The sequence below is a fragment of the Salvelinus alpinus genome, chromosome 16, assembly GCF_045679555.1.
Source record: "Salvelinus alpinus chromosome 16, SLU_Salpinus.1, whole genome shotgun sequence".
NCBI classification, from domain to species: domain Eukaryota; kingdom Metazoa; phylum Chordata; class Actinopteri; order Salmoniformes; family Salmonidae; genus Salvelinus; species Salvelinus alpinus.
In genome coordinates, this window is record NC_092101.1 from 8,022,396 (window position 1) to 8,040,737 (window position 18,342).

Consider the following 18,342-nt stretch of genomic DNA (forward strand, 5'->3'; position numbering starts at 1 on the left):
GTAACTAGTAACTGTAACGGAATACATTTGGAAAGTAACTTACCCAACCCTGTGGATGACTGTCATTCATATTCCATTCACCCAGTTCAATGTAACAGCGATTGGTTTAGGCTACTACATGTTACTCAAATTTTTCCTATACCCATTATGATGTTGCTACAACCTAGCCTATGAATGAAAGTTTACAACGTAAGTGCACACAGGTCGAGAGAAAAATTTGAGGTGACAGACAGTGACACATTCAATACCGCCTTGAACACTCTAGCTGATCTAAGGTGTAATCATGAGTCCAACAGCTGCAAACGAGAGTTTCTATTGGACAAATTTGGGTATGTTTATCCCCGTTTTGTTCTGTTTGCTTCCATTTAAGAAACGTTTTCCACACAATCGGCAGAATTAATACACCCCTGATAAAGCGTAAACACAGTTCACTTTCATAGCAGCCACATTGTATTCCTTCTCTCATCTATGCGCTCTCCTCCTCTCACCTTTTCCCTAAACTTGTGGACTTCAATGCACAACACATCAGATGTATGTGACCAGGCGGAAAAAGCCAAACAATATCATAACCGCTACACACAGCCAACATCATTGTCACCATATTAGCTAAAGCAATGTCATAGTTAACATAGCTAATAGAACTAACGAGTTAGTAAACTCGCTACAATCATGCAGTAACGTTACAGTGTATAGTCAGTAAGCAGTTTAGCACTTACACCGGCGGTCCCAGTGGCAATAAATTAGTAAAATTAAAGCTTACCTTGACTTGGAAGAGTTCCAGTGTTATGTTGGACAGTCATAGCCACCTAGCTAACATAGCATCTCTCTATTTTGGCAGGGTGTTTGAGTAGGCTAAACTAGCTACCTGCATTTGCTAGCTAAGTAAGTGAAACTGAAAAAAAATGACAACCTCTCTCTCTCTCACTCTTGCTTCTTCTTCGTATTGGAAGAAATTAATTTGTTCAAAACTGTTCAACTATTGTCTTTCTCTCTCTTTGAGTCAACTACTCACCCCATTTTATGCCCTGCAGTGCTAGCTAGCTGTAGCTTATGCTTTCAGTACTAGATTAATTCTCTGATCCTTTGATTGGGTGGACAACATGTCAGTTCAAGAGCTCTGACAGGTTGGAGGACGTCTTCCAGAAGTTGTCATAAGTATTGTGCAAGTCTATGGAATGGGGTGAGAACCATGAGCCTCCTAGGTTTTGATTTGAAGGCAATGTACCCAGAGGAGGACAGAAGCTAGCTGTACAAATTGGACATTGTAAAAATTGGAGGGTTCAGAGAGCGAAGCAATGACCCATCATAATTGTACAACATTGAGGAGTCATGAAGTTGATATTGTGTATTATTAGACCATCCACACCCTAGAGTATGAGTAGTACTGGATTTGTGCTACTTTTTCAGCAATTTTGGGAGGTCCACAGCTTCCATGGAAGAACAATTAAGACACAATGGTGTTTTTAGTCAGATTACAGTGTGGAAATTGTTACTATAAATGTTTGAAATAATAAATTATCCAATTGATTTACATGTTGACAAATTAGAGAAAGTGTAATATCATATGAGATGTGACTGAGTATGTACGACTGAGATACTGTGTAGGAACCTAAACCACCATAGACTGTGTTTTGGCAGTGCTAATTTGGAGGTTGGACTCATTGCCGGGAAGTAGACCTGTCATTCCGATTTCTTGCCGTGTCCTTGTTAGCTAGCTAGCAATAACCAATGTGTACCATCTGGAAAGATGATTTAAATAGTGCCTAAGCGTGACTTTATAATACATTTGCACTCACCCCTTGTTGGTAACTTAATAGCAATAGCTAGCTATGTTACGAGTTGGAAGAGCAGTGGCCTGGTAAGTGGGGTAATAATATTTCCAAAAGCTCAACCTTTAGCGCTAGCTGGCTAGTTTAGCTAGCTAGGCTATATCCAGCTAGTTACCAATGCTGACCACAATACCAGCTAGGCAAGTTAAACAATTATACATAGCTAAACGTTTTCAAACAGCAATAGTTGATGGCAATGATGTACAACTTCTAATTAAATGACTGTCTAACGTAGCTAGGTAACGTTAGTTGGCTAGAGCCGGTAGCGGCTGATTACGAAAATGTTTATATTCCTCTGTTGATGGTCAGGAAGTGGGTTAACTGGCCATTAGCTAGTTAACGTACGTTGTAAAACAAATGACAATCACTGACAAGCGGCCTGCTCGTAAATAGTTTTCCAACTAGTTAGCTAACGTTGGATGGGGCGTGTGCTGGCCATCTGCAAAACAAAAGCAAAAGCAAAGGCTGGCATTCTGGTAGCCAGTTAACGTTAGCCAGTTAACACAGTCAACTAAATTAGCTAGCTACTGTAGTATTTTTAGGTAACCAACGTTACTGTAGTGTATTTAGCCAGACAGGTGTTCAGCTAGCTATCGTAATTTTTTCGCTTTCTTTCAATCAACACTGTCATGCCATTGTTCATCATCATGTTGTAATCTACAGTTATAATTAATCTTTCAACTAATCACACCAAACTGATGTCTGCAGAAGGTACAGTGTTGAATTTACTTGTGGGTCTTAATCCCTGACTCGTTTTCTCTGTCCTGTCAGCATGGCCTGCAAGAACCTGGTCTCCAACAACATGGGGGTGAGGTTCAGGATGCCCTTGCAGAAGCTGCACCCGCTGTCCCGTGCCATCCACCACCGGTACAACGCCAGTGCCAACCCCCAGCGGCCACCGCACTGTTCGGCAGCCCGCCACTTCACCTCCATGTCCCGGCTGCCCATGCGGCCTCCCAAGCCTCCCCCAGGCGGCCATGGCGGCTGGCGCTACCAGCAGCACCGCAACTTCTGGATGCTGCGCCTAGCCTCTAGGCTGCTCAAGCTCCGGTACATCGTGCTGGGCTCGGCAGTGGGAGGCGGGTACACCGCCAAAAAGGTACCGCACATTTGAGGTGGAGAAGAGAGAGTTGAATGTTAAGGGCCAGTATCATAGACACAGATTTTCAATTGAATGTGCTTTGTAGTCCAGGACTAGGCTTAATCTGTGCCTGGGTTACTGTCCCATAATTTTGGTAGAGAAGCTGTTTAAAATCTAGATACTGGTTGGCACTCTGACACTAATTGGCTTTACCTGCTTGGTAAGAGCATTGAGAATAACAAACACATAGATAAAGTGGTTTATTACCATTCACACTGGTCATAGGATCAAGTGATATTCAATTTGAATGCTGCTCTTGTAATCCTAATGTATGAGTCCACCTACTGTTCTTAACATCCAATGAAACCGGGGTTAATTGCTCTACAGTTGACTGCTGCTCTGCTAGGGTGTATATTTATTCAGGTCACGTGACGTGCTAGGCTGCCAGCACAATGAGATGCTCTTACGAGCGTGTTATCTCAAACCCATTTCACTATATGCACCAGGTTAACATATGATTCTGTTGAAGTTTAGCTTGTGTAGGCTAGATGTCCAGACTCCCGTCACGCCTCTATTTTTAACCCAGACTCTTTCAAGATAGAAGAAAACATAAGGGACCTTTTAAAGACTTAACCCTTTCATGTCACTTAGAATGGGAAATATGCCCTATTAAATACCATGGCATTGTTGAATACTCGTTTCTGATTGGCTTGAAGGGCATTCTAGAGCGTGCATTATTTAAGGGATAGTCTACGAATGCATAGAGCCCCAAGTTAATTAATAATCAACAGAACACAGAGCTCAGAGTTGATTATTCATTTTATACCATTGTTATAATTGAACACACTTGCTGGTAGAAATGTGTTCAACATCCAGTGAAAAAGCAGCTCAATCAGAACATGTAAGAAGGAACTATAACCATTGAATTCTATCGTGCTGGTATACCGTGTGTTATAGGGAAATAATGCACACTCTAGAATGCCCTTCAAGCCAATCAGAAACGAGTATTCCATTGTATAATTCCCTATAATGCACGGTATAATTCAATGGCTATGAAGTTCATTCTTACATGTTCTATGTTTGAGCTGCTTTTGAAAGCAAAAGCCGATTTTGAAAACATTATTGACATTGTTGAATTAGATTTTCATAATAGCAATATAGGACTAATGGTTAGCTAAACTAGCAAGTCTATTTGTTTGGTTACCAGGGCAACTACTGTAGCTACCTAGTAGGGGTGTGCTAATCTCATCTTAATCGTATCGGTTTTATCACATTTGATACTTGTAATCGTATTTACTTGTGATCAGAAAACACGGAGGTGCGCTTTAAATGCCGGTAAAACATAAACGGTACAAAAAGTACAGCTCCGAGCACATCGTTATGTTCCTTCACTCATTTACACGCATTGTTCAAAGTTAAATGACCCCGACAGATAAAAATGTACATGATTTACATACTTAGTTCTATTCAATTATCAACAATATAGGCTATTCGCCTAATGCATGGCTGGCTGGCTACTATTGCCTGCATTTATTCCAGACACAGGTTTAGATGAAGGTAGTCTACTTAGTTTGTTCCATATTGTTTCACTTTCAAGAGGAGCAAATATTTTTTCTCCCGACACTTATGCCACAACATTTGTACAATCAAAATAAACTATCTACATTTGTAATTTTATTTTCTAATGATCTGTCGCTCTGTAAACGTGCCTGGGCAAGAATAAATATTAATAGCAAGCAAGCATGGCTTGAATCACATCATCAGCATTTGAATAAAGTTGACTGGAAATAACTAGATTGAGCAACGGTGACTAACTACAGATTCTGATTCATACATGAAGGGGAGACTTGTGCCCTGGGGGAGGGGGCAGAGATGCCTGCCTGTCTGGGGGAAATGAGGGCATCTTGTTCTAATCCAATCATTGCAGCAGGCTCAACAGATACCCCGCCCGTTTCTTTATAAAAAGAACTAGCCAATAGCACTCCATACTGTTTCAGTGAAAGGGAGATGGGTGCTGGCACCTGAAAATCACTTTATTTCTATCACGGATAATTACAGAAAATACTTGCGTCGTAATCCTATTCAGAAAATTCTCCATATCAGTTATGATACTTGTCTTGTCCGAGTACTCTGCACAGCCCTACTATCTAGTAAACTTGCTGGCTACTTCAGTGAATGTTGAACACGTTTCTAGGTGCAAATGTGTTGAATTTAGGGCTGGCACAATTACTCTATAACCGTGTAACTGATAGTTATGGATGAAAATAAAATAGCCTTTAAAGAATTATTATACTTTTTTTTTTTTGTGGAACGAATAGATGCTTGAAGACGGGACGGCCGGGCATTCGTTAATTTGAGTCCGTTTCTGCCGTAACTCTTAACAACGTGATAACTTCCTGCTTTGCTCCTATGCGTACACTTGCAATGGCCGCCAGTCCACCCATTATGCCACCATTGTCTTGAATGGGGACGCCCCATTCATTCTATTTCTATAGCTGCACATGCATTTAGTTTTTTGCTGCTCTTCTAACAGTTATTACGGTGACCGTGGTCTTTTGGTTGGCCAGTTACCATCATCCACAATTCCATGACCATCACAGCCGTAGTTAGATTATAGTCGTGGTATAAGCGGGATAATCAACTCTGAAAAGTTCTCTGGAAAAGAATGCAACTCCGTGTAAGTGCCACTCCGCTAGAACACATACCCCTTACTTATTGTCTCCTAGCCCATCCCTTGAAATATTGTTCTTGTTAGTCTTTAATGGAGGTATGTTTTTTGTCCCATTATCACATATAGAATTGTAAATTGACCATATGCCACTTATGTTCTGTTCTTCCAGACCTATGAGGAGTGGAAGGATATGCTGCCTGATATGAGTGCATACAATTGGGTAATACCTGATTTTGTCTGGGAGCTGAGTGATCATATTGACCTAGGTAGGTGTGTCCCCTGTATGCCATAAAATACCTCATTAGAAGTCTGTGAACTTGAAACTGTTAAACATCTTGTCATGTTGGTTTATTCCCTGTCAGTCAGTGCAGTGTGTGGTTGTTCAGATGTGAATTGTAATTTTTTTTTAATAAGCATTCAGACTGAGCCATTGCTATTTTTCTCTTAAACTGGAATCCTTATTGGTGAAACTGGCACGTCCGTTTTGCGATATTCCAACAACGGAGTTGCTGCAAACAACGGACACTGTTTTTTCACCCCCCTCTGACATCATTGCACGCGTGATAGAACAATGTTTCTATGTGCAAAACTCCCCAGCTCTGCTTTGTTAACAAAACAATGGCCGTGGGGCGGACAGTGGCGCTGTTTCCCCTACTGCGGATTCCATCTTTAAGGCTGCTTATTTAGTTTGGTTCATTTAAGTCTGACGCAAGGAGCACAACATTGGTTCAAATGGTAAACTCCACTAACCATATCTCACTTTTCTACACACAGATAAACTAACCAAAATTCTGCCTGAGTTAGAGGAGATTGCCAAGCTCCTTCCCGAGTTACCTGACTTTGATAAGATAGGAGAGAACTTCACCTTCCTCAAGAGCATCCTCTCCACCGGTGAGTACACAGTCTTGTCAGATAAAAAAGAAAAGATGGGCATACTGAAGCATAAAATGGCAATGTTGGACAAACCAGTTAATCAACTATTTTTGCCCACGATTCAATCTTTTTTTTTTTTATAGATCTTAGATAAAGTGGCAAAAGTGCTGAACGTTTTGAGCTTTATGAATCCAGAATAGCTATAGCACCTGCTCCAAGTGGTAGAAAGTCACACTCCACGTCATTGGTAATCTGAATTTGAAGTGGGCTACTTTTGTCAATCCTTGTCTAATCACACCTGCATTACCTACTGTAGAAATCTACTTTCCAGCAAACAAAAGAGTTAAATGTTTTATTTTCGCTAATTTACGGGTGCCAGTTCCAATCACTTTTCACTTTCCCGCCTCCTACATGGGCTTTTGCATCGTTGATGTTCTTGTGAAGTGCATCTTACACCACAATTGGGCTGCCTTGTGTTGAAATAGTGCAGCTCAATATGCTGCTTTCTGGAAGTGAGGAGAGAGGCGACATACTGTAGGGTGTATTCACTTGGAAGCAAATGGGCTGAAATGGGGAGGGACTTACCTGAATTTGTCCAATAAGAAACTATTATCTTCGTTGTTAAATGTTTTCCCTTGCAGAACATATTGCGACGGCGTGCACTAATGAATACACCTCGAGAGCTATGGAGCAATTTCCACCCGTCTCTATGATTTGATATTTTTCAAAGCATACTATAATTAAGTATGTACTGACGGCGGTTGTTTTTGTAGGCTAAGTCACAGATTTAGGCATTTGAGTACTAGAATGGACAGGAACCTTCTTATGCTGGGCTAAAGCTCAGCCATTTTGGTCAGGGAGTTGGGCATCCATGATTTTCCAGTGCTGTGATAAGATATTGTGTAAAGTAATTTATTTTTTATGTGTCCGCACTGTATATTTGTTACCTAGCGAGCCAGACAGTTTTTTTTGGGAGGAATGATTCCATAACTGTTTCAAATGAACAGCCAACATTCCATTCAAATAATCCAGTCAATCCACAGCCATACACTGGCTGAAATCAGTTGATGTCACAACTTAGACAAGTTGTAAATGCAACGACTACTGCTGTTGTTTTCCAAGAAAAAAAAAAAAATGGAGACATTTATGGTCCGTTTACAGATATTTTAGAAGCTATTTATACATCACATTTGTATGAAACCCTTATAGATTGCATTTATAGTTATATGACAATATTTCAGGTAGACAATTGTGTTACACACTTTCTTGTATCACATGCCTTTTATTGTCCTGTAAAAAGAGGGATTTGGCCTCTACTGCCATTCATTGCAATTATTAGACTAGTTTGGATTTCTCCCTGACTAATATGGCTGCCATTTTCACCCTATTCTGGAACTTTGATGGTTTATGACATTGCCCCTCTAGCAATTTAATAGGATCTCTATGGGCTAAGTATAATTTCCAAAGTAACTGGGTCTAATTTGGGTCAATATTAATAATTTTACAATGTTACTATTGTATGCATGTGATGAGCATAAGTGAACAGTACCAATCCATTGATTTCACACAGTCAAATTAGGTCAATCGATTAATTATCCTGTATAATGAGTAGTATCACAATTACGTGCCCAGATTGCACAAGTAGTCAACGGCATCGCCTCTGGACTTGCAGGATGCAGCCACAACAACAAGCTCACATTCTGACAGCAGGGCCTAGCCACATGTGTCCAGCAGTGACCCTGCTCTGACCCCTTTTTGCTTCAGTCTTTTGATTTTTTTTTTTGTGTGTGTGTTCTTCCCCCCCCCCCACCCCCTCCGCATTCTTCACAGGTGTGAGTGTGGGTAGTGAAGGAGCTTCTGGTCTGCGTCTGTTGTTAGGTGTGTACACCCCACACTCAGCCCCTCCACTCTCTTCCCTGGCGCTGTTTGACTACCCAACGTTGGTGTGTGTGCAGCAGCACCCTTGCAGAAGTGGTTGACAGTGGTTTGGAGCCAAAGACGATGTCACGTGTTCCTGGATTGGCACCTCCTAACTCAACACGATTGGCTTTCCAGACTACCAACTGATTTATCTGTCCAATAGAGCATCACAGTGGAAATGTCATAATACCCTTAACCTAGCAGTTAAACCATACATTTTTCCCATTGGGGATTTTAGAACACTTAAAATAAGCGCTGTGTTTCGTGTAGGCTTACACAGGTGGTATGTTTTGATAACCATGTAAATCTCTCTCGGACAAGGTGACTTTTATTAACATATTCTGCTCGATTTATTCTCATATTTGAAAATGCTAATTAGCTGTTTAAAAGTTGCACAAGACTGTTCACGGAATTGTCAAGTTAAAGAAATGTCTCCAATTTATTCATTACTACATTTAGCTAACATTAGATAGTTAATCCAGAGATTCTTACCTTTGCCTCGATTCGGCAGTCTGGTCCAGATCACGATGGTATTTGTAGTTCTTTGTGATAGCCACGTTAGAAGCTAATAAGCATTTCATTTTTTTGGCGGGAAAATACAAGTGAATATATTGATAAGTCACCTGTTCCTTGAGAGATTTACACGGTTATCAAAACGTTACCCCAGGGTAAGCCTACACGAAACACAGACATTATTTTAAGTGTTTCTAAAATCACCAATGGGGGGGGGGATGAACGGTGGAAAAACAATTGGAACCATTTCCCCGTTTGACTGCTAGGTTTTATGGGTATTACGACTCATGCTGTGGTTCACTATGCTGCTGTTTGAGACACCAATGACAAATTATTAATGGAAGGATTTGTCTTTTGGGTGGCCTTAGTACCAGAGTGTGCTTTGATTGACACATAGGCTTTAATTGATGCAGAGGATTTATCCTTACGTCATATTGATATCAAAAGGGTGCAGAGAAGGACATTTTGTGCACTGTCTCATTGTGTAATTGAATTCCTCTAAAAACACAATTCCTCTGAAAACTGAATTGGACATACTTGGAATGAATTTAATTGGATATGATAATGACGATCTTTATCCTTCTGGTCTACAGTGCTCTTAACAACAGAGACAGTGTGTTTGTTTTGCATAATCTCCTCTTCTCCCTTGTCATGTAGTTTAGTCTGACTGTGGCTTTTGTCTGTTCTGCTTGTGTGTTTCTGTATTTTGACTTTCAAGTTCCTCCTCTCTCCCTGGCTTCACTGGGCTCTTCCCCCCTCCTGTACTTACATTATGGGATCCCTTATCCTTGGCTGAGAGGGCTCTCCTTGTCTGCTGGTAGCTGATGCTTCTCAGATGTTTGGAAGAAGCGCAGTGTCTTTGATAGATGCAAACACCTCGAACCACATCCCTCCCTCTTCTTTGACTTGCTAAAACAATAGGTGTATTCCTTTCATGTCCCAAGTGGTTCCCTATGTCGTGCACTACTTTTGACATGGACCCATAGGGCTCTTTTTAGAAGTAGGGCACTATATAGGGAATAAGGTTCCATTTGGGACGCAGTCCTGTACGGTATGTGCGAGGCTTGTTATTGACGGGGCTTTCATTGGCTGGACGAGAGATTGTTGTTCCATGACACTCAAGGGCAGTTTTTAAGCAATAAGGCCCGTGGGGGTTTGGTATATGGCCTATACACCACGACTAACGGCTGTTCTAAAGCACGACCCAACACGGAGTGCCTGGATACAGCCCTTAGCCGTGGTGTATTGGCAATATACCACAAACACCCGAGGTTCCTTATTGCTATTATAAACTGGTTACCAAAGTAATTAGAGCAGGACAAATAACTGTTTTGTCATACCCGTGGTATACTGTCTTATACAGTGGGGAGAACAAGTATTTGATACACTGACAATTTTGCAGGTTTTCCTACTTACAAAGCATGTAGAGGTCTGTAATTTTTATCATAGGTACACTTCAACTGTGAGAGAAGGAATCTAAAACAAAAATCCAGAAAATCACATTGTATGATTTTTAATTAATTAATTTGCATTTTATTGCATGACATAAGTATTTGATACATCAGAAAAGCAGAACTGAATATTTGGTACAGAAACCTTAGTTTGCAATTACAGAGATCATACGTTTCCTGTAGTTCTTGACCAGGTTTGCACACACCGCAGCAGGGATTTTGGCCCACTCCTCCATACAGACCTTCTCCAGATCCTTCAGGTTTCGGGGCTGTCGCTGGGCAATACGGACTTTCGGCTCCCTCCAAAGATTTTCTATTGGGTTCAGGTCTGGAGACTGGCTAGGCCACTCCAGGACCTTGAGATGCTTCTTACGGAGCCACTCCTTAGTTGCCCTGGCTGTGTGTTTCGGGTCGTTGTCATGCTGGAAGACCCAGCCACGACCCATCTTCAATGCTCTTACTGAGGGAAGGAGGTTGTTGGTCAAGATCTCGCGATACATGGCCCCATCCATCCTCCCTTCAATACGGTGCAGTCGTCCTGTCCCCTTTGCAGAAAAGCATCCCCAAAGAATGATGTTTCCACCTCCATGCTTCACGGTTGGGATGGTGTTCTTGGGGTTGTACTCATCCTTCTATTCCTCCAAACACGGCGAGTGGAGTTTAGAGCAAAAAGCTCTAATTTTGTCTCATCAGACCACATGACCTTCTCCCATTCCTCCTCTGGATCATCCAGATGGTCATTGGCAAACTTCAGACGGGCCTGGACATGCGCTGGCTTGAGCAGGGGGACCTTGCGTGCGCTGCAGGATTTTAATCCATGACGGCGTAGTGTGTTACTAATGGTTTTCTTTGAGACTGTGGTCCCAGCTCTCTTCAGGTCATTGACCAGGTCCTGCCGTGTAGTTCTGGGCTGATCCCTCACATTCCTCATGATCATTGATGCCCCACGAGGTGAGATCTTGCATGGAGCCCCAGACCGAGGGTGATTGACCGTCATCTTGAACTTCTTCCATTTTCTAATAATTGTGCCAACAGTTGTTGCCTTCTCACCAAGCTGCTTGGCTATTGTCCTGTAGCCCATCCCAGCCTTGTACAGGTCTACAATTTATCCCTGATGTCCTTACACAGCTCTCTGGTCTTGGCCATTGTGGAGAGGTTGGAGTCTGTTTGATTGAGTGTGTGGACAGGTGTCTTTTATACAGGTAACGAGTTCAAACAGGTGCAGTTAATACAGGTAATGAGTGGAGAACAGGAGGGCTTCTTAAAGAAAAACTAACAGGTCTGTGAGAGCCGGAATTCTTACTGGTTGGTAGGTGATCAAATACTTATGTCATGCAATAAAATGCAAATTAATTACTTAAAAATCATACAATGTGATTTTCTGGATTTTTGTTTTAGATTCCGTCTCTCACAGTTGAAGTGTACCTATGATAAAAATGACAGACCTCTACATGCTTTGTAAGTAGGAAAACCTGCAAAATCGGCAGTGTATCAAATACTTGTTCTCCCCACTGTATACCACGGCTTTCAGCAAATTCTATTGTGAGCAATATTTTCCAAACATTTGAGATTCTGTCACGTGGGACCGGGTGCTGCTTCTGATCTGGGGTGTAGGTAAAGGCCTCTGTAATGTTGGGCATGCCAATACTTTTGACTCATTATTACTTATTACTAATAAACTATTAAAGAGAATGTATTATCATGTGTGGGTAAACTTATGTTTGTCAAGTGTTATAATTGACTGTTTTGTTGTTGTCTCCTAGCAGAAGCCCCTGGGGACACTCCAGTGAAAGCAGCCACAGAGGCCCCGGTCACCGCCACACCGGAGGCCAGCGACAAACAGTTCAAGAAGGCAAGTATGCTCTGCACCGCCTTACTGGCTTACCCTCGCTCAGCCTCGCTCCCTGTGACATATAGCTGTGTCTCATTGTAGAAAGAAACTGCTGCTTGTTGAGTTCGCAGTTTGGGGCAATTCCATTTCAGCTCCAGGCAATTTGGGAAATGAAGTGAGATTCTGTTCTTGAGTTGAAAACTACTGGAGGTAAAGGGCAGTATTCAGGTTGTTAACTGAATTTCTGTTTATTTTTACTGGGCTGAGTATGGAATTGACCCCCATTCTGGCTACCTGTTTTAGTGGTTTTTCATATTGTATGTTGTTGACCATTGAAAATAGCAAAGATTTGTTCTCTGTACGACTGAGGTTCGTATACCAGCTTTTATTTTGTCACATGTACAAAATTATATTTTTTCCTGCTAAGGAATGCAGGTATATATATATTTTTTGTTACCATTTGTGACATGGAGGTGGTCATTCAGTCCTCAATCTTACAGAGTAATTACATCATGGCTAGAAAATCATATGCACTTATGCTGATATTTGCCCTTGCTTTTTTCCCCCCCTCATGCCCCTCTATGTGTTGTTTTTCCAGAAGTCTCATGCTGCATTCAGGAGATGATACTCTTTAGCTTCTGAACAGCACTTTTGTATCTTCCTCTGTTCCATTCCCGTTGTCTTCACATACTGCCCATTTTGTATTGTTCCTCTGCTCCCAAGGGGCTCTTCCGCTGTTGTCCTCGAGTTCAATGGAATAGTCCTGCTTTTTAATGTTTTCACACTGTTCAACCTTAGTGACTTTCATATGTTAAAAAGAGTGACCTATTGTAGAACAATAGGCTGAATATTAGACAATCTATGGCATCCATATACCTCTACCCTGCTTTTAATCGAAAGCAGTGGTCTCAACGTGATTTAAAAAAACAACAACATTATCATAGACCAACTTGGGGACTGTTGGGCTGAAGCTTAGCTCATCTCCCACTGGCCTGCAGCAAGCTTTCTGCTCCATCCTTGACAGATCACTCATTGCTAGCTAGGGTGGCACAATTTCCCAGGTTTTCCAGAAGTCCTGGTTAGCGGATTCACAGATTTCCTGCTTATTCCCTCCTGATTCCAGCAATATTCCAAATGGGATTTCTGGAAAAGCGGAGAAATTTGCAACCCTATTCCCAGTGCAGCTTGCTTCGCTAATCATCAGGCTGATTTTAGCAGAGAATATCATTGTCAATATAAATACATGTGTTGAATATCAGCCACACTTGAAATAGTTTATCCACTTTCAATAATGCATCCAGTACATCTACACAATTACTTTTTTTCTTCAAGACCTCGATCCATAATTTCGTGAGTGTTCATTTGTCATATCTACATTGCCTCGTAGAGCATAATCATTCTTTAAGTTGCAGGGTATCAGTTGTGTTTTGCTATGACTAAAAAAGCCATAGTGATGGAAGACTGCTAAGAAACCATTACTCTACAGAATCCTTCCCCGTGTGCCACTGGCTGAGAGACACTGGTTGTGGTATCAGTTGCTTCGTCCGCTTTCAGATCTCCAGACTGGCAAAGTCTGTTCTGGAGACTCTTTGACAGAGAAAGACTGACTTTGTTGGGTACCGATTATGGTGGCAAGATCTAGGAGCTAGACGTCGATTCAGTTTACCCCCAAGCTTTGACAGAATGGTGACCATCGATGATAATGATGGACATAGGCTAGGCATAGATCGACATTGGGTTGTCTATCTGTAGGTCAGCCCTGGCCCCAGCTCCAGCTTAGTTGGTTGGTCAGTGGGTTGCTGGACTGACGGGTACAGTAGGTTGTGTTGACGGCTGTGTTGCTCCTGCCTCTCTCTCACTGTGACGTCCCTCAGGGTCTGCTCGGCGAGCTCATTCTCATTCAACAGCAGATCCAGCAGGCCGAGGAGGAGGTCCGGCGGGCCGCCGCATCCAAAAACGCACGGCCAAGCCCAGATCCCGCCCCCAGCCCACCCCCACGCCCGCCGCCGCCCCCGCGCCTGATACCCGAGCCAATGCCAACCACCACCCCGAACCCCAGTCCCAGCCCCCCTCAGCAGAAACGCAAGGTGAAGGTCCTACCCCCCCCTCCCGCCTCCCACCACCCAGCCCTCATCTGTAGAAGCCCCCTTCAGAACGTAAACAGTAGAACTGCCCACAAAACCACCCGCCCTCCTCAGGATGGACAAACCCCCTGCCGTTTAAATTCACACTAATGGAGATTTGCTGAGTAATTTAATATGGAATGCTGTTTATGAGATTGGTGAATGAAATTCCTATGGTCCTATACCATTTGGATTTGTCTCATTTAGCAACCCTAGAGCTCCTTCCTAGCTCACTATCCTATGTGAAGTGGACAGAAGGCACTGTGGTGCACTTTATTGAATCTCTAGTCATTGTTGATTTAAACTGCAGTCTTTTTATAGCTTAGGCTATATGCTACTAGCAACAAATTGTACTGTGCATTGTTACTTTCTGATCGCTGAATACAATGCAATGATAATTAGCAAACATTTAATTAACAGCATCTTTTGTATCACTTTGCAGATTTTTGGTCAGTTTTGAATTCATTCTGGTCTAGCTGCTTTTGTCTTACTAAGTTAGTTTGCATATGTTTTTTAGCCTATATACAGTGCCTTGTAAAAGTGTTCACCCCCCTTGGCGTTTTTGCTATTTTGTTTCATTACAACCTGTCATTTAAATTGATTTTTATTTGGATTTCATGTAATATAGTCCAAATTGGTGAAATGAAAAAATAAATGTAAAACGGAAAAGTGGTGCGTGCATATGTATTCACCCCCTTTGCTATGAAGCCCCTAAATAAGATCTGGTGCAACCAATTACCTTCAGAAGTCACATAATTAGTTAGATTGCACACAGGTGTACTTTATTTAAGTATCACATGATCTCAGTTATAGATACGCCTGTTCTGAAAGGCTCCAGAGTCTGCAACACCACTAAGCAATTTGCACCATGAAGACCAAGGAGCACTCCAAACAGGTCAGGGACAAAGTTGTGGAGAAATACAGGTCAGGTTTGGGTTAGAAAAAAAATATCAGAAACTTTGAACATCCCATGGAGCACCATTAAATCCATTATTTAAAAAATGGAAAGAATATGGCACCGCAACAAACCTGCCAAGAGAGAGCCGCCCACCAAAACTCACGGACCAGGCAAGGAGGGCATTAATCAGAGAGGCATCAAAGAGACCAAAGATAACCCTGAAAGAGCTGCAAAGCTCCACAGCGGAGATTGGAGTATTTGTCCATAGTCCGTACACTCCACAGAGCTGGGCTTTAAGGAAGAGTGGCTAGAAAAAAGCCATTGCTTAAAGAAATAAATAAGAAAACACGTTTGGTGTTCGCCAAAAGGCATGTGGGAGACTCCCCAAACATATGGAAGAAGGTACTTTGGTCAGATTTGACTAAAATGTAGCTTTTTGGCCATCAAGAAAAACGCTACGTCTGGTGCAAACCCAACACCTCTCATCACCCCGAGAATGAAGCATGGGGGTGGCAGCATCATGCTGTGGGGATGTTTTATATCGGCAGGGACTGGGAAACTGGTCAGAATTGAAGGAATGATGGATGGTGCTAAATACAGGGAAATTCTTGTGGGAAACCTGTTTGTCTTCCAGAAATTTGAGACTGGGACGGAGGTTCACCTTCCAGCAGGACAATGACCCTAAGCATACTGCTAAAGCAACACTCGAGTGGTTTAAGGGGAAACGTTTAAATGTCTTGGAATGGCCTAGTCAAAGCCCAGACCTCAATACAATTGAGAATCTATGGTATGACTTAAAGATTCCTGTACGCCAGCGGAACCCATCCAACTTGAAGGAGCTGGAGCAATTTTGCCTTGAAGAATGGGCAAAGATCCCAGTGGCTAGATGTGCCAAGCTTTTAGAGACATTCCCCAAGAGACTTGCAGCTGTAATTCCTGCAAAAGGTGGTTCTACAAAGTATTGACTTTGGGGGGGGTGAATAGTTATGCACGCTCAAGTTTTCCTATTTCTTGTTTGTTTCAAAATAAAAAATATATTTTACATCTTCAAAGTGGTAGGCATGTAGTGTAAATCAAAAGATACAAACCCCCTAAATTCCAGGTTGTAAGGCAACAAAATAGGAAAAATGCCAAGGGGGGTGAATACTTTCACCAGGCACTGTATGCTGCATTGCAGTAGCACACATCTCGCCTTTATTCAACCTTCCCAAACATACTACCCTGTCATCCCTCGCAAACTTTCCATTAGTGTGAGCAGACGTTGGAAAACATCATCCATCCACATGGTGTCCCTCAGGGCAGTGTGCTGTGACCGCTATGTTGTGCCACTGGTGGGATGGCATGTCTGATGTCTGGAAATCTCAGAATCACCTGTCACCAGTTCAGTACCGCAGTAACATAGCCTAGGCTCCCTATCTCATGCGAACCGCTGGACTACGGCCAACGGTCCTCCCGTAACACTTCACTAACGTACGGACAACCTACACTGCATGGCGTGGAGGGACACCCCGCTGCATGGTGTGCTGTGCACTTCTGGAATTATCCTAAATGTCAGTTATACAGTGAAATCTATCTAATTGGGTATAGGCCTATATCAGGATGTAGGAATCAGTACTAGATCTTTCTTAGTCCACTAATCAGATTAACTGCTATAGCCTATTATCAAGACATTGCAATTTGCACGTAGTTAGCACAATCACCTTTGCTATAGCCCCTGTCTCTCATCTATCAGTGTGTGTACTGTACTTGTTTGTGTGTGTTTAATCTGTTGTCCCTTCTTGCTGTCCCTATCCATCCGCTCACTGGTGCTCTGTCTCCTTCTGTCTCTGCTTTGTGATCTCCACCTCTCAAAAATGCATTGCAGATGTGGAACTCTTTAATCTGGGGGGCTGCTGTAATCATGCTGTAATAATCTTGATGATGATCTCTTGATTGATGATTGGTATAATTCAGATGTCTTTTCCAAGGCCTGATTTTACTTGTGCCTCTGATTTTTGCACTATGATTTACTGTATTACATGTTAAGACCAAACCAATGACTACAACCTGGACTGGAATCAGTTTTCCCCCTTTTTTCTATTAACTTGGCTTTCCTCCGCTGCGGTGCCCACTGGTCTGTGTAATGTAACGTGCACGTTAGCTGTCTGTGATGATGCTAGTGGTCTCAGTGGGTTTGGAGTGGCTCACAGAGGGTGACGGGTTAAATGTCCCAGACATGTGAGAGAGAGAGGGTTAATAAACTTGCTCTCTGTCTCCAGTCTTCAGACAAGGAGAAGTTGGACCAGCTTCAAGAGGAACTGCTCCGAACTCAGGTACAGCCAAATATGGTCCATATCCTTCCTTGTTTAATAGACCCCAAGTTTTTATTCCACATAATAAAAATCCGGGTTACTGGTTGCAAAATAGCTGGGAAGAGATTTCCGATGTAACGATTCCATGGCACATTGTGTGTGAACTGATACACAAAACAACGCTTGATTCAACACTTGAAGTTTTTCAGTTTAATTATTATCTGAAATTCTTGCCACCAACAGAATGTTATATACACTCACCAGACAGTTTATTAGGTACACCAACCCGTTCGCGAAAATGGAGTCACGTGGCCGTGGCTTGCTAAACAAAGCAGGCAGACAGGCATCAGCGCGTTCAGTTACCGTTCAATTTATTATAAGAATGGGCGAAACGAGTGACCTGAGCGTCGTATGATCGTCGGTGCCAGGCACGCTGGATCCAGTATCAAATGGATGGGCCGATAAAATAAATACATCCGGTCTACTTTGGTAAATGGACTGAATGGTCCATATCTTTCCTTAAATAGACTCCACTTGTAAGGTACCACATTGACCTTGTAAAGTCAGGTTTAGAAAAGTCCAGTTTACTTTGATAAATGGACTGAGTGAAAGAGAGGATTTTTTGTTAAAGCTTGAACGTCTTTCTCTCTTGTACGTAGATGAAGTACCAGCGCATGCTGGAGAGACTGGAGAAGGAGAACAAGGACCTGAGGAAAGTGATGCTGCAGAAAGATGAGAAGGGCATCCACCAGAGGAAGATCAAGGTGTGTGTGAGTCACGCACACCACACACACACTTACACAGTCATGCACATACACACACCAGTGTTCTGCATGGTAGTACAAGTTAATCAAGGCGTTT

At 42.4% G+C, this 18,342-nt stretch overlaps 1 protein-coding gene across 11 annotated transcripts in view; it reads left to right on the forward strand.

Annotated features, from left to right (window-relative positions):
- Positions 1-1,638: 1,638 nt before the first annotated feature.
- Positions 1,639-18,342, forward strand: part of LOC139540712 (dynamin-like GTPase OPA1, mitochondrial) — a 61,785-nt gene continuing 45,081 nt past the window's right edge. Inside the window, exons 1-9 of one of the 11 annotated variants that reach the window (XM_071344608.1) lie at positions 1,639-1,858; positions 2,601-2,928; positions 5,751-5,847; positions 6,356-6,472; positions 8,285-8,332; positions 12,102-12,190; positions 14,044-14,256; positions 17,449-17,502; positions 18,141-18,251. In XM_071344608.1, coding sequence (XP_071200709.1) covers positions 1,830-1,858; positions 2,601-2,928; positions 5,751-5,847; positions 6,356-6,472; positions 8,285-8,332; positions 12,102-12,190; positions 14,044-14,256; positions 17,449-17,502; positions 18,141-18,251 — 1,086 coding nt within the window. In that variant the 5' untranslated portion in view covers positions 1,639-1,829. The remainder of the gene's footprint in view (positions 1,859-2,600; positions 2,929-5,750; positions 5,848-6,355; positions 6,473-8,284; positions 8,333-12,101; positions 12,191-14,043; positions 14,257-17,448; positions 17,503-18,140; positions 18,252-18,342) is intronic. The other 10 variants (XM_071344610.1, XM_071344609.1, XM_071344619.1 and 7 more) reach the window with 10 other exon arrangements.